Consider the following 15929-nt stretch of genomic DNA (forward strand, 5'->3'; position numbering starts at 1 on the left):
CTTACATGTTCACACAGACTTACACAAGGAGTTGTGTCAAGGCCCAGATTTTAGATGCACACTTAGCCAAAGTAAAGGAGAATTACACAGCAAGGAACCTAATGGTCACTCCGACAAAACTCCAGAGGTCCTCCGTGGAACATGTGAGAGGTTCAACCACCTCTATAGCCCTTGATTAGATATTTGTGGTATATGTGGTATATTTGTGGTACTTATAGATATAAGTGGCGAAAGAGAAGAAATTCTTTGATGTATAGCATATCGTAACTATTAAGCCATGACAAACAAGATTATATTCTGATGGGACTAAGACTGAAACCCCAGTGTCACATCTAGAGGAATACCATCTTCTTCTACTTTTGGCTTTTTTTCTTTTAGGGGTTGCCACATCAAATCATCTGTTTCCACGTAATTTTGTCCTCGGCATCCTCTACTCTCACACATACATTAATTTCATGTCCTCTTTTAACACATCCATATCTCTTCTCTTTGGCCTTCCTCTTGACCTCTTACCTGGCAGCTCCATCTCCAGCGTCCTTCTACCAATATAACCACCTCCTACCATGCACATGTCCGAACCCTCTTAATTTACCATGACCTACATAATTCCACCCCATGGTGAAGCACTGTGATGGTAGCATGATGCTCAGGAAATGTTTTACCAGATTAAGGGAAGGTTAAACAGATCAAAGCACAAAAACATCCTTGAAGAAAATGTATTGAAAGACAGCCAGAACATTACAGGAGTGTCTTCAGAACTACTCTGTGAGTGTCTCTGAGTGACCCAGTCAACAAACAGAATTGACTGTCATGAAGCAAGAGAGACCTAAAAGTAAGTGACACTTCCCATCCACCTTGACAGAGCCTGAGAGGTTCTGCAGAGAAGATCTACAAACTCAAATGTAAAAAGCTACACAGGAATATATCCAAAAAAAAAAAAAAAAAGCATAAAAAGGATCCGTAAATTTATTTGATATTTCTGTTTTCTCTATAATAAATAAATGCCTCTGCTATTAAATAAAGTAACAAAGAGAATTCATTGTAAAATAAGGCCAAAGCACAGCATAAGGAAAAGGTGAAACGGGGATATTTCTGAATGCACTGCAAGCATCAGTAATAAGAAAACAACACTAAAGATACATAATATTTCCACATTCTGTGGGTTGCGTTATAAAAACATTTTGTGTTACTGCTAATGCGTCAGGATCCTATAACACTCATTAGATCACACTGTTGCAATAAATATTTAAAAGGTTTGAACTTTGAAAGGAATTTAACATCACAGTAACATCTGTGACTCATGGTGTAACTCATGAAAAGTCCAGATAACACCTTCTGTTTCTCTACATCGTTTTAACGAATTTGGTGAGCGGCGTCTTAAATAACATGCGTTAATGACCTTTTCTGAGACGTGTGTTTACCTTCAGCACGACACGACACAACTCAGGATTCCACTGCACGAGTGTAATGGATGTAAATAGCATATTATAATTTTTCTGATCCATTTGTCATTTATTGAAACTAATGTGTGACAATCGTCTGTGCAAATGACTACTTTTTTAGGAACAAACTCGAATTGATCAAAACACCTCTGTAACTAGTGAGAAAAACATTGGAGTCTGTTACAAAATAATGGGTCTGTACCTTTAGAGCCAATATAGCGGTAACCATTAACATCAGACTGTAATGCCTTATTTAGCTGTGAAAACACACTTCCTGTGACGGTCTCTTAATGGAATTCAAACTCTCCAGCAGAGTGGTTTATGCATTAAACAGGTAATGACCCTGAACTGTGCACACTAAGCTCACTTACATACATGCTGCTTGATGTCAAGCATTCACTTTAAGGATGACTGCTCTGCTGGAGTGCAAAGCCTAATCACATACATTAATGTATTAAAAGGGGAATTTCTGCTTTCACATTACAGACTTAATATACAGATTGTTTTTAGAAACAGTGATGTACACATACTTCCTTATTTCAAACCACACAACTTTGCTTATTGTGCTGCGGTGCCGAAATCTCGAATCTGACTGGTTTAGCAAAGTCAGCTATAATGACTTATATGGTAATGTTCTGTGAGGGGACATTTATTTAGCATATTTGGAAGGAGTCTCCAGTATCAGAGCTTCATACCAATCGCAACAGAGAGTTCTATTAAGATTTCCACTTCAGGACAGACTTCAGGATAGCGGACATTGTGCTTTTTTGTTTCTTGGTGCATTCTTTTGCATCACGCCATCTCGTAGCTGATTATTTCCTTTTAACAGCACAAAAATATTCCATTCTTTAAATTATAGTCAATTACCAAAGTCTTCTTTACAAAAATTTCCATTTTTTTGTAGTCCTTTAAGTGTCCTTCGGCTATAATTAGCATGTCATGGTTTAAAGAAATTGGCATTACATGAATTGGGAAAAACATTTACGTATGTTAAAAAGCAGAACAGAAGTATATAAAGTCATGGTGTGTTTGAATAGAGGTAATTAAATAATCTACATAGCAGAGTTGGGCAACATAAGAAAGCCTAAAGTAAATCCATAATGAGGAAATGAAAACAAGTACACTCGAATAAATATGTATTTCAATACTGCTTAGTAACCTACAGTAACAATGAATGAGATGCCACACAGAAACAAAGACATCAGTGTGTATAACTAGGCAAAGTAATCAATGACTAAATAGACTAAATTATCAAAGTACGAACGCAACATGTAAATCAACCAATTGTAGAACAGGGCGGAGACAAGACCAGGAAGTGAAAACAAACAAACATCACAATAAAGCTGCGTCTATGGCAACTTGTAATTCAGTGTCTAGCACCAGCAAAGACCCCTGAAATCACCTCCTTAACTTGAGATTTGAACTGTGAACACTGTAAAGTCCCATTCCTCAACTTTTAAGAGAGTTTATAAGCAGCATTGGCTGTTGGCTAAATCTATAACTCTAACCATACTAATCTCTGCTTTGACAAATCAACATTAGAGTTATCACTAGCATTAACTGATTAGCTTGTTGCTATGTTCTCGCTATTGTCCAATGCTGTTGTTGCATAAACGTTTTAAGCTCACTATTATAGAACAGAACCAGAAGGCACTCAGGCCTGTAACTGTAAAAGTGAGGTTAAAGTAGGTTTTAATAAATTAAATTTACAGTTACATTTTCTGACAGAGAAAAAAGACATGCTTTCATGGAGGCGTCCATGTTTTTTTCCACATGGTACACTGATCGTCCTGAGTTGGGAAAAGACATTATTATTGCGGCCCGTAAATTACTACGCGGCATGTTTTAAATGGAAAAGTACTGAGGATGCTTTAAGGTGCTCTGGGGAAATTTGTGACAAAGTTTTTAAATTATTCCAAAATTACATGCTGTCCTAGGGGACAGATTTGGTTACTGTGAAACACAAAAACTTATTTTTATTGTAAGTTGAGCTTGACGTCTTCTCTCAGGTTTTCCAGAAAATTAGAGGTGTTAGCCATAATTTCCTTCCTGTGTTGGACATCACAACACATTTTGGCTACCTGAATATGCCAGCCAGGGATTAGTATAACAACCAGTTTTATAACGTACAAATTTTATACAGTTACATATTTTGGATAATTACATAAATGAATAATTATTATATTATAATGATGCTCATCACATGTACATCAGCAGCACAACACTAGACAGTTTTTTCTGCCAGTCTGAAAGCAGTTAGTTGTACATTACAATGAGGGAAACAGGGCCTCACACACTCGCTAAACCAAGACAAATTAGGATTCAAAGCCCTCTTTAAAGTAAACACTGAATTCTTGCATAGCCAGTAAATGATGTCAAAGCATGTCGGGAAGCAGATTCTTCACATCCCAGGAATTATAAATCCATCAGCTATTTAGCCTGTGTCTTTTGTAAGAGCAGTGTTTACAGACAAGTCTGTAAAGCATCACATGCTGACTCAGGTCCATGACCGTTCACTATCATCTGTCTCCTCAGCAGCCATTAAGTCATACGAGGTTAACTCGATATTTCAGTAATAAATGAAAATGTACACAACATTCCTCTTACCTCAAATGTAGACAGTCAGCCATGACATGTCTGCTTCTCTAGTTCAGCACAGGAACTATACTAGAACTTACACATTCTGATGTTCTATAAACTGCATGTCTAAACCATCTCACACTCACCTCAGACCATATTGATTTGTATCTAAATCTATGCATCTGTATATCAAGCACGTTTGTGTGGTTCCTTACACTGTGTTCTAACGGTGTTATTTCTATCTAAAACTAATTATAAGAACGCTGCAGAGCTAAAAACTGTCATTGCTTAGAACGTGTGTGAAGTACTCCGATACGATGCGTTACCACAAGTAACAGCTGAATTTTATGTTGAAGAAATTCAAATGACAGATTATATATCTTTAGTATTGTGTTTTTTCGGAATACTTTTGATTAAACTTGCATCATGTTAGATTGGAGGATACAAGCTCGATTTTCTTAACTCCATTTCCCATAAAACCCTTAGAAGCAGATCGAATACATAACATTTCTGGATGAGGTAACACTTTCAAATTCACATAATTCTAATGTACGAATGTCCGACACCCAAAAATGTATTGCTGAGATTTTCAGCTTATTGTGTTAACGTGAAACGTAATCTACATTTTTATTTGTGTTTATTCTGTAAAGGTTATATCATGTGATATTTTCTCCACTCTTGGAGCACAGAGCTGATTAAGCAAGTCTTGTGATGTCTGACACAAAATATGAATGAGAGGCGAAATAACCGCCGCCTCCTCACTGCACACAATCCTCCACTCTTCCTCCTCCACACACTCAGATACCCAATGGGACAGAATGGCGACCGGGGAGGAGAGGGAAACTCCCCCTCTTCCCCCCACCCACTGACTTCCTGTCGACCTGAGGGGATGCCCCCCTCCCAACACTACATACACACTGGGATGTGGTGGCTAACACGCTTGCTCATCCAGCTGAATCATGTGTACCTCATAACATTACACCAACTTTAATTTACAAAAGCGAGTAACCATAGCGCTTAACAATAGCATACTAACATCATATCGACAATGGCTCTCTGGAAGAGACCTGAACCCATAACCATGTGGTCACTAAGAACCTGTGTTTCTATGGATGCTCTTCTCAAAGGTCTTAAAAGGTTAACTACAAATATAAACAACGGCTGCACAATTTCAGACACAACAACACAGGATGCAGGTCATGTGCAGGTCAGAAAAATTAATAGCTGCTCGAAACTGAGCGTCCAAGCTGAAACTAAACCGGATTACTCAGACTGCATCCAACTTATTGTGTGAAGCACTGTCTAGTAACTAGGTAGGACTGTCAGACATTCATTTTAATGTTAGCTAGCTTGTTTTAAGAGATGTCAATCAGTAGGCAATGGTCGTCTATGGACTGGGGAGGAAGCCTTAATTCCTGGGTGGAAAACCCCAAAGACTTGAGCCTCCAACACCAGAAGTGCTTTACCAGGTCATGCTAACCACTAAACCACCACATATATACACAAAATATCATCATTCTATTTTGAGGTATTATTGATTTATTTATTTGAGGTATTATTTTAGTTACTAATTAGTCCAAATGAGCACTATGCCCAAAAGTATTACTTACAAAATCATTATTACAAAATTGTAACAATTTAAGCTTTAAGAGTCAAACTCATGACCAAACCTAGCTGCAAAACTGCAATCATAATAATAAAAAATTACAAGCTCAAATGAAATGAATTAGTGTTATTGGTTACTGATAGCTTTCAGGTTGTTATGTTAAAATCAAACAAGTCAACAAGATCTAAAACAAGAAAATGAGTAAAAAAAAAAAAGTAAAATATCATAGGATAATTAAAGCATGATAGTATATTGCAGCAACGAGATAAAATGTTGAAAATATGAGATAATAACTCAACATAGGTTAAAATAAGACTTCAAGTGGAAATTGAATGTAACAACAAGCCACTACAATGAATTTGAATAACGCCATAGCAGTTTAAAGCTACAGGGGAAGTGGTGGCTCAATGGTCAAGTCTCTGGGTTGTTTATTGGAGGATTATTAGTGTTTAAGCCCCAGCGCTGCCAAGCTGCCTCTGTTGGGCACTTGAGCAAGGCCCTTAACCCTCCCTGCTCCAGGGGTGCTGCATTATAGCTACAATTCGGTTGCCAAAGAAATGACATCTTTTCAATATTCTTTTCCCATTTTACCATAAGAAATATATACACATAGCAGTTAGGAACTACTTCAACTGATGTAAATGTTTTACAGTTTAGTAAAGAAAGCAATGCTGTAGAAAGCAGTATAAATCCATATTACATCATCAGCAGGATTTGTAAACATACAATGATTTATAGTAATATACATTACATTTAAGTGCTTTACCAGGTTGTATTTCTATTTTCCAATTACATAAACCAAAGTTAGCTAAGCTCCACTTCCAGCACACATACATACACACACATCAACAATTGTGTGACATTACTGAGGAACTGGATGCGGTTTGAGGGATGGAAGAGATATTGGGTAAGATTAGAGTTCTATAACATTTGCATGCCTTCAGTACAAAATAAAGGAAACAATATCACCAACATGATTTTTAGCATGTTGGTTTTTCTACATAATCACAAGCAGCAGAACTGATAGTCAAATGCTGCACATAATTAGAAAGAAATTCATTTTAAAGGTTCACATCTTGTTTTTCCAAAAAGTTGTAAAATTTCCGTAAAAAACAGAGTGACAATTCTGATAGTATTAATGTACAGTCATTGCTGTTACACATTTCTTCAATCAGTTCCTCAGCCAAAGCTTGCAACTTTTGCACATACTCCTCTGCTGAAGTTGCACACTCTGACTCATTATTGCTATTTTTTTTTGTTAAGTTCAACTTACAATGCGTGATGGATTTGCTGTATAATAAAATCTGCTATTTTTCCAGACTCTATAGTCTCTAGGACATGTTGTCTTTGTCCTGCGTGTCATCGTTGAGCTTATTGTTTATTGCTGGTTACTGAAAAGTTCTTTCAGAAACATTGTGTGGCTCTATAAAAAATGAATTCATGATATAAGTGTGAAGTTGTGGCTGAGAGTTTAAAGGCTTGGTGTTACTGATGAGATGATGAGATGAAGCTGTTTTGATCTTGAATAGTGAAAACCATAAACTTCTCAGTAGTATCATGTATGAACTGAAAATCCCTCTGGATACAAGCATTAAGGGGGGGTGCAAACTTTTGCACTCAATTGTACAGACTCCAGTGTAAATGGAAAACTGTGTATTTTTTGGCTGTAGGGGAAGAACTGGCATTATTGTAGCCCAGTACAAAAACCATTTGTTTTCTCTGACTGCACTGTGCAACTGGGAATTCATTACATTTGTAAGCATGTAAGTCACTTCACTGTATCCATCTGAAATAAATAAATAAATAAAAACAAAGACAGTGGGACCGATTTACTCTTTATAGAAATTTTCATAAAAAGCCTCCAAATTTTTCTCACATTGTTTTTTTCTTTAAATCCCTGCGGTTCGTTTTGTACACTTACCCCTACTCTCGCTTTGTTTGCATGATTGCAAGAAATCACAAATGCAACCACCAGCACAACTGCAACAAAAATCCTTCTTGCTTCAAAAGGTCTCTGACTGTTAAGAGCAGCAAAAACTGAGAAATTCTAAAAAAATCTTGCTATCCAATTTTTTTCAACTTGTTAGCCCAAGAAGTAGAAACACGTCATAATCATCAAACGACATGCATGAAACCACGATATAACAAATTACTCTTTCTAAGCTCTAAAATAGCAATCAATTGCAATACAATCTTTAAAAAAAATTATAATCTTTAAGTGATCGTTTCATACGTGCATAAATGACCTCTAATGACCTGCTGACCCTCTAATTACGTCATAATCAGAGAAAAGATTTCCCAAGCCTTCCTCAAAGAGATCTCACCCAGGCTATGAACGTATAACCGTTTCATTTGATAATTCCTGATCATCTTTGTTAAGTCTATCGGTTTTTTGTTACTTGAGGATTTTGGGAAACTTTGATTGGATAAAAACAAATAAGATTCCATCATAATGTGTATGAAGAATAAATTCTGACGTTTAAATCATTCTTTGGTGATGTAAATAAAATTAAAAAAAAACATCACAATGGTGCCAGGTCTCCATTAATGGTCTCCATTAATGGTATGTGCTTCTGGAGACAGAAGCCTGTGGGGTCAAATCTCCTCACCTTCTCATCTCTATGCAAGGATTGAAAGCATCCTCAGTTATAAGTCTGTATATAGAAAATATTGGATACTAAATAAACTTGTGCCCGATGACTGACTGTAATGCGACACTTGGTTATAAGAGTGGAGGTGTTCGTGTAACCCTGTGTGTGAAGGATAATTTTACACCAGCAGAATTGAGTGTTTACCTTCTGATCCACGATGGAGCACACGAGCTCTTTGACCGCCGACAAGGACACATCAGAGGGGTCCAGATTCACCGTTTCTCTGGTGAGGCCAATCTGTAGCAGGAAGGACACGCCGTGGAAGGATTCACGGGAGTGGGTCGGGCTCGGGGCACTCGTGCTGCCGTTAGACAGTCGTCCACATAGCGTGGCAGGGGGGCTCGTGGAGAGCGAGGACGAATGCGCGAGTGGGGCGGCGGGATGCGCGGGGACGGGAAACGGTCTCGGGAAGGACGGAGGGGACGAACTGCCCAAGGAGGACATTTGCACACTTTCGCCTTGTTTTTCAACACTTATCACGTCGGGAACCGTCCAGCATGTCTCAGGTCCTGCTTTCACAGTCGATAACAACACATTTTAATGTTTTTTTTGTTTGTTTTTTTACATCTACATTGTTCTTTGATTTAAAAATTAAAGTGAAAAATGTAAATCCAGCTCTTGCACTCTGACAACATCCAGGATCACTGCAAAACAAGTATTGATACGTTTCAGTGACACAGAATACTGATGAATTAATAAGAATGGTAAAGATGATTAAACAAAGGCATTGATTCTGCACTTACACAAATGATGCCACAAACAACACAAAAACACACAAATGATGCCACAAACATATTTACAAAAACATCCGAGGTTATTGCACATCTGGACAAACATCTGCACCCCATTAACGCTGTACTGTAGGCTAATAAAACATCATGTGTGATTATAAAGCTCTTATTAGACTCTGTTCACTAATGGATGTATAAAGGGATAAAGGAAAGTTCTCTGTTACCTTTCAAAGGGCGGTTTCCTTCGTTGAGATGAAAAAAATTCCACCATGGGCTACTTTTTATCTATATACAATCCCCCATGGGTGCCATATAAAGCTCTCAGGGTCTTGATGATGTTTTTAAATGTTTTACACTTAAGTCTATGCACTCAGGTTTTCCAACTTCTCAGCCCGAAAACTTTTCCATCCTGTTCATGCATATCCCATTATAGCAGACTCTCTCTCTTTCTGTCTCGCTCTCTCACTCTCACACACACACAAACACTCTCTCTCTCTCTCTCTCTCTCTCTCTCTCTCTCTCTCTCACACACACACACACACACACACACACACACACACACACACACACACACACACACACACACTTCTCTCGCTCTCTCTCTTTCCAGACCAATGTGGATAATACGGCACAAATACAGCACAACAAAACGCTTCTGGGATTATGAGTCCCTCCGTTTTCTCTCTCTAAAAGCTTAACTCCGATAAAACTACATTTCCCGTCAAACTAAATACAGCGGATGTCTTTTGCGCATGCGTGCTTTCAATACACACGAACTACGAGTTTATATTTTCCATTCGTATGGAAATATAAGGTAAATAGTAAAAAGATAAAATAAGTAAATAAAACACGTATTTGGAATCAAAAACGAGTCTAAAATGTCACAAAAACGTGATAAACGCGAAGTGAACAGACGATACCGGTACAATTTATTTCCCCAAAGTAAAACTTCTTGCGCATGCGTAGTTCTATTTCGCGCTTCCTATACGTCTTAAAATATTGTAGGCTTATAAATTCTGATTTTTTATTTTGAAAGTGAATGACGGTCAATACGGAAACAACCTATATATTTAACAATGAAAATATACGAACACGACAAGTTTAATACCAAGAAAAAATGTAAACAGCGAATCTCTCTGGCGCATGCGCAGTACGTGTAACGGCCTACGGTGATGGCCGGAACATCTGCGACCTCTAACGGTGCGACCGAAAAGCGCTTAGAGGAGGCAAAAGGAGCAAAAAAAGGATGGTTGTCCAAAAAAACCCATTTCACACGGCGCTGGAAGCAAGCATGGTTCCAGATAAAAGATTCAAAACTTTACTACGGCGAAAACGAAAAGGTAAATTAGTTTAGATAGATGTTGCTAATGTCCGAGCTTACGTAATTCCGGCTTTTACTAAACTTAAGAAGGATTAACAGATTAATTAACATTTCGACACACCATTACATGACCAGAAAATTCTATTACAATATACGTAACTGATCATATTAACTTTTTGAGCGTACAAACTTGCAATAGGCCTGATTTCTCTGTTATTGCGGGTTACTATGGCAACAGACGCCGTTGTTGTTGTTGTTGTGGGTTACTATGGCAACAATGCCTTTATACGGTACGTTATCAAATCGATCAAATCTTTTTCAAAAAATTATTTGTCACATGCACATACATAAAGGGTACGACATGCAGTGAAATGCTTTTTGCATTTGTCTGGTATTCAAGCATAAAAAGGAATGCAATTTGGGATAAAAAAAATAATAAAACCAAAAGGAGATAGATAAATAAAAAGTATAAACTATATAAAAACTATATAAAATGTGCAAATATGAAAATATATGTGAAAAATAATGTATATACATAAAAACGTATGGTTTTAATGATTGTCCTTAAAGTGTCGATGTGCAGTATTGTGTGTATGAAGTGTATAAAGTGGCACTGTGCTGTGCATGTCCAGAGTTAAAGTGTTAAAGTGTCATAGTGCAAAACAGGTGTGCAGGAAAACAGTGCAGATGGAGGGAGAGGTCCAGTACTCGATCCTGGGTGTTTCCTGGTTTAGACTCCGAATGGAATCTTCTACTTATTCTCTGTGTTTGCTTTCAAGTAGCTTGAGCGTTTCCCTGAACGTAACAAATAAAAGAGTCTATTGTTGGGATGGCTGAGGTCCTTTACAACCTTCCTGGCCCTGGTCCGGCACGTGTGCTGTAGGTGTCCTACAGGTCAGGGAGCTCAATGTGGATGGTACGTTCAGCTGATCGCACCACCCTCTGGAGGGCTCACCTGTCCTGCATGGTGCTGTTCCCGAACCAGGAAGTGATGCTACCCATCAGGATGCTCTCAATGGTGCAGGTGTAGAACGTCTTTAGCACCTGAGATGGTAGTTTGAAGTCCATTAAGCGTCTCAGATGGTACAGACACTGCCGGGCATTCTTTACCAGGGTGTTGATGTGACAGGACCAAGACAGGTCCTGTGTGATATGAACACCTAGGTACCAGAAACTGTCCACTCTCTCCACTGGGGTCCCGTTGATGTTTAGCGGTTGGTATGACCATGCTGAAGTCCACTATCAAGTCCTTAGTCTTGCTGACGTTCAGGAAAAGATTGTTCTCCTGGCACCATCTCCAGGTTTTTAGTCTCCTATAGGTAGGCCGTCTAGTCGTCGTTGGGGATCAGGACCACCTGAACAGTGTCGTCAGCAAACTTGATGATGGTGGTGGAGTTGGAAGTGGCCACACAGTCATATGTGTACAGTGAGTACAGCACGGGGCTCAGAACACAACCCTGGGGAGCTCCAGTGCTGAGGGTGAGTGTGGATGAGGTGTGTTTGCCCACCCGTACGGCTTGTGGTCTGTCTGTCAGGAAGTTGGAGATCCATTGACACAGTCCCAGGACCTCCAAGTTAGAGGTGAGAGTGGAGGGAATTGAACGCTGAACTGTAGTCCACAAACAGCATTTTTGCATAATTCCCCTTTCTGCAGTCCAGGTGGCTCATCGTAGTGTGGAGAAGATGAGCAATGGTGTCCACAGACAGTTATTTACTCTAAGAGGGTCTGTTTTAACTCACTCACTGTCTTGTAAAATGTTACAGCTATGCAGTAATACAGCATCATTAAACGTATGGCATAATGAAGGTGAACTAACTACAAAATTTTTATCTTACAGAATCCTGTTAAGTCCATCAGTCTGATTGGGGCAGAAATTGAGGCCCTGGAGCATGAAGGAGGTTTTGACTGGACTATAAGGCCACAGGGAAGTAAAAGGACCTTTTTCCTTCGGGCTGGATCAGCTGAGGATCAGCAACAGTGGATGGTGGCTATTTGTGAAGCTCAGATGAGCTCTAGAGAGCATACTTCAAATGCCTGTGTGGTGCAGTAGTGTGTCTTATGTGTAAAAATACTGTCATAACAACATATTTTAATATTGCATATAAACCCACATTTATTTTATTACATCAGTGCTGAAACCATAGGCAAATCAATGAAGTGGTTTATTTGTATTGTTGATTTTGTACACATGGAATAGGCACAAATCAGCCTGGGATGGTGTTATTACAGGTTCCTGAAGACAACTGACATTAAAAACATAAAATTATTTTTGCGGTTGCAAAAAAACAAAAACTACAGTCAGGATTGCTGTTAAAGAAAATTAATCATCATCTGATCAGTATCACACATTGAAAATACATATGGAGATTTAATTTACATCACACACCCACAGAGGGCACTGTTTAATAAAACAGGAAAATTGGCAGTTCTTTAAAGTTTTTGCTCATCTATCTTTGTCATTTAACTTTTTCTCTGTTTGCATGAATAATCAAGAAAGCTACACCATGACTAGAAAAAATTATAACATGCAGCATTAGGAATGTAGTAAAAGTTACTACAAGTCAACATGTAAAAGTTGAATATCACCATGTGAACACATTTTATTCATTTCTAATTGTATTAAAATATTTTATCATTAATTGACTGGAAAGTTTTTTGGGGGTGAAGGAGGGATGATTTTGTGGCATGTTTATCTTTCACCTCCAGAGTTGGTGGTTTGCCTCTCGTCTCTGCCCTGTGTGTTGCCTTGATGGGTTCCTCTGGCTTAATCTCCTAGTCCAGAGACTGAATGTATATTAGGCTGATTGAAATCTCTAAAATTGTCCATAGTGTTTGAATGGGTGTGAGAGAGTGTTTATGTTGTACCCGGCAGTGGGTTGGCTCCCTTGTCTTCTGTCCCAAGCCCCCTGTGATGCTCCTGAAACCCTGTGTATGATTAAAAAAAAAGTGTGTATAATTTATCATATTTTAGGCAAACTCAGTTTCTGTTTTAGTAATGTAGTTCAGGGGTCTATGTCTTCAGTGTAAACCTTTTTTCTTTCTGCAGATTGGGAGCATTTCTCTTTCCACTTCATGTTAACTCATTGACTGTTGTGCTTGTATAGCTTGTTCTATAATATAATAAGCCAAACGTATTTGAACCATTGCACCCACTTTTTTCTAGATTTCAGATGTATTTATAGATTACTTTATTAAGATTAGACAGAAATTCAGATGAAGAAAAGGATATGAATTTAAATACATAGCAATATTAGATATGTAGTTTGGAGTGTGGTTGTGAGGATTTGTCTTCATTCAGTCACAAGAGTGTCAGTGAGATCAGGCACTGATTTCAGGTGATGAGGCCTAAAGACACAGTATTGTTCCAGTTCATCCCAAAGATGTTCAGCGGGGATTGAAGTGTTGAGATTAGGGTTCTGTGCAGTACACTCCCACTTCTTCAACTCTAACCTTAGCAAACCTTGTCATGCAAGAACAGGATTGAACCTTTTAGTGTGTGTGTGTGTGTGTGTGTGTGTGTGTGTGTGTGTGTGTGTGTGTGTGTGTGTGTGTGTGTGTGTGTGTGTGTGTGTGTGTGAAATGAATGCCTTAAATCCCAACAGTGACTCAATAACTGCAAATGCCATCTTCCTTCTAGATTTAACAGAAAAAACAAATAAATAAATAAAAATAAATGTATTGTGTATGGGTCTAATATTTAAATGACCTGTACTGAGTGTTTATGGAGCGTCACACATGTAAAATCTTACTGCTTTTTAACAGTAGAACAAATGTAATCACTATGGTTAAGAACCAAACAAGGTATGAGAACTACAGGGCTGAGTGTGTCCACTCATATTCGGAGTAAACAGGTTGCTGGGTCGCGTCCCAAATAGCGGTTTTGGGTCCAATTATTTGGAGTAGAGAGTGTAAGCTGATCCTCCGCCCATCACTCCTGCTGTTTCAGTGCGCTGCTCCTGAGCCTCAGAGTGAAACCCCTTCGGCTGCACAACACACCGCTCTCTCTCTCTCTCTCTCCCCCTCTCTCTTACACACACACACACACACACACACACACACACACACACACACACACACACACACACACACACACACTCCTACAGTTCTCACACACTAATATCTTCGCTTTTTTTTTTTTACAATGACATTAGAAAACTAACAAACAAAGGATGGAACCAATAACCAAGTGGACTCCAACTCAGGTTGTCGTTTGGATGAGAGGTAAGAGTTACTTTTACCGACTCTTCATATCGGAACTATTACTTTTTACTTATCTGTAAGCACAAACAAGGTTGTATGGACTCATTTGCGTACTTTGCACGCTTCTAAAACTCAACTTATACGTGTTTTTTTTTTTTTTTTGGCAAAAACTGCACAAACTCAACAGGCGGTTTTTCAAACCCGCTCAGAACATGCGTAAAGATAGTGCGCATGCGCAATACCACACATTCCTTTCAATAATAATGATAATATTATACCACATAAGATTATTATTATAAGTATAACACATAAGATTATTATTATAAATATAAGATTGTTTTTATTATTATTATTATTATTATTATTATTATTATTATTATTATTATTATTATTATATCAGTATGCTTTACATCACGCTAAACATTAAATAATACATTATGAACTTTATTTCAAATTATGAATAAGGAAACTTTCTAAAAAAAAAGACTGCAGAATAAAAATGATTAGTATTATTTTTTACACTTAACTTTAAAAACGATTTACACTAGTGAAAGCCAAAGATCAATAAAATATTTACAAACAAAATGACTATAAGACTATAAGGAATAGGTAAAGGATAGATTAGCAAATTAGAATTCTGTCATTTTCCTAGACAATTGTAAATAAAATATATAAGTGGCTACCTCTTATGTGGTATGGTTTGTTGAACATGCAAATATCATAAAGTTGACATTAGCTACGAGTTTTCAGTCAATGTTAGGGATATTACCTTTTTTGACCGGATTTGTTCTCTAAAACAAAGGCTATATGGCATCCATACAATGACACCCTCTAAATAGTGAATGTGTCATTGTATGGATGCCATATAGCCTTTGTTTTAGTCAAAAGTACCAATGTTGTTTAATTTCAGCGTGTGTAGCCTTTCTGTTCTTTGGAGAAAAAAAACACAGTATTACCATTAAAGTGTTTTGGTGCACTTATCATATGGTATACTGTGCATAGATTTTTATTATTAGTGTTTATTTTATTATATTAGTGTGAAGAGATGAGCAATCATTTGGTATATCTGATATATCCACTGCTTTTTACAGTCAACATGGTGTATTGTTAAGCAAAGGCAATCAAAAATGAATCTGATCAACTGCAAAGTTTAGCAAACTGCTCTGGTTAGACTGATTAAGCCATTCATGCAGTATTTGGACAATAACAATGTCCTTAACCAGACTGGTGCTAAAAAGTTTCTTTCCTGAAAGGTGAAGGTTATTGTTACAGCAAACGAGGAACACATAATTTGGTCACTTTTTCAAATAATGACATTATTTCCTTTATTAAATACACTAATAAATACTATTGCTGTAGCTACAAAATATCCCTGCTAAAAACCTAGATGGCAAGCT

The 15929-nt window shown here is 37.8% G+C and overlaps 3 protein-coding genes across 5 annotated transcripts in view; 2 read left to right on the top strand and 1 right to left on the bottom strand.

Moving 5' to 3' along the window:
• The window catches only part of LOC113648255 (serine/threonine-protein kinase D3), a 50825-nt gene extending 40802 nt beyond the window's left edge, over nt 1-10023 (bottom strand). For all 3 annotated transcript variants that reach the window (XM_027155366.2, XM_027155367.2, XM_027155365.2), the window contains exons 1-2: nt 9235-10023; nt 8424-8923 (exon numbers count right to left, since the gene is read on the bottom strand). In XM_027155366.2, coding sequence (XP_027011167.1) covers nt 8424-8723 — 300 coding nt within the window. In that variant the 5' untranslated portion in view covers nt 8724-8923; nt 9235-10023. The remainder of the gene's footprint in view (nt 1-8423; nt 8924-9234) is intronic.
• A 29-nt stretch (nt 10024-10052) lies between these two features.
• si:ch73-111k22.3 (pleckstrin homology-like domain-containing protein) lies at nt 10053-12971 on the top strand. Its single transcript, XM_027155368.2, has 2 exons — nt 10053-10350; nt 12170-12971. Exons 1-2 carry the CDS (start codon nt 10183-10185, stop codon nt 12380-12382), a joined length of 381 nt encoding a protein of 126 aa, XP_027011169.2. The 5' UTR covers nt 10053-10182; the 3' UTR covers nt 12383-12971.
• A 1373-nt stretch (nt 12972-14344) lies between these two features.
• The window catches only part of cnksr3 (cnksr family member 3), a 37407-nt gene continuing 35822 nt past the window's right edge, over nt 14345-15929 (top strand). The window contains exon 1 of the mRNA XM_047801958.1: nt 14345-14553. Coding sequence (XP_047657914.1) covers nt 14502-14553 — 52 coding nt within the window. The 5' untranslated portion in view covers nt 14345-14501. The remainder of the gene's footprint in view (nt 14554-15929) is intronic.

The sequence above is a fragment of the Tachysurus fulvidraco genome, chromosome 16 (genome assembly GCF_022655615.1).
Source record: "Tachysurus fulvidraco isolate hzauxx_2018 chromosome 16, HZAU_PFXX_2.0, whole genome shotgun sequence".
NCBI classification, from domain to species: domain Eukaryota; kingdom Metazoa; phylum Chordata; class Actinopteri; order Siluriformes; family Bagridae; genus Tachysurus; species Tachysurus fulvidraco.

Bases quoted from the DNA above. Each gene is read 5' to 3' on its own strand.
- si:ch73-111k22.3 (XM_027155368.2), top strand. From the start codon at position 10,183: ATGGCCGGAACATCTGCGACCTCTAACGGTGCGACCGAAAAGCGCTTA. The intron at 10,351-12,169 runs GTAAATTAGTTT...TTTATCTTACAG, and splicing joins ACTACGGCGAAAACGAAAAG to AATCCTGTTAAGTCCATCAG.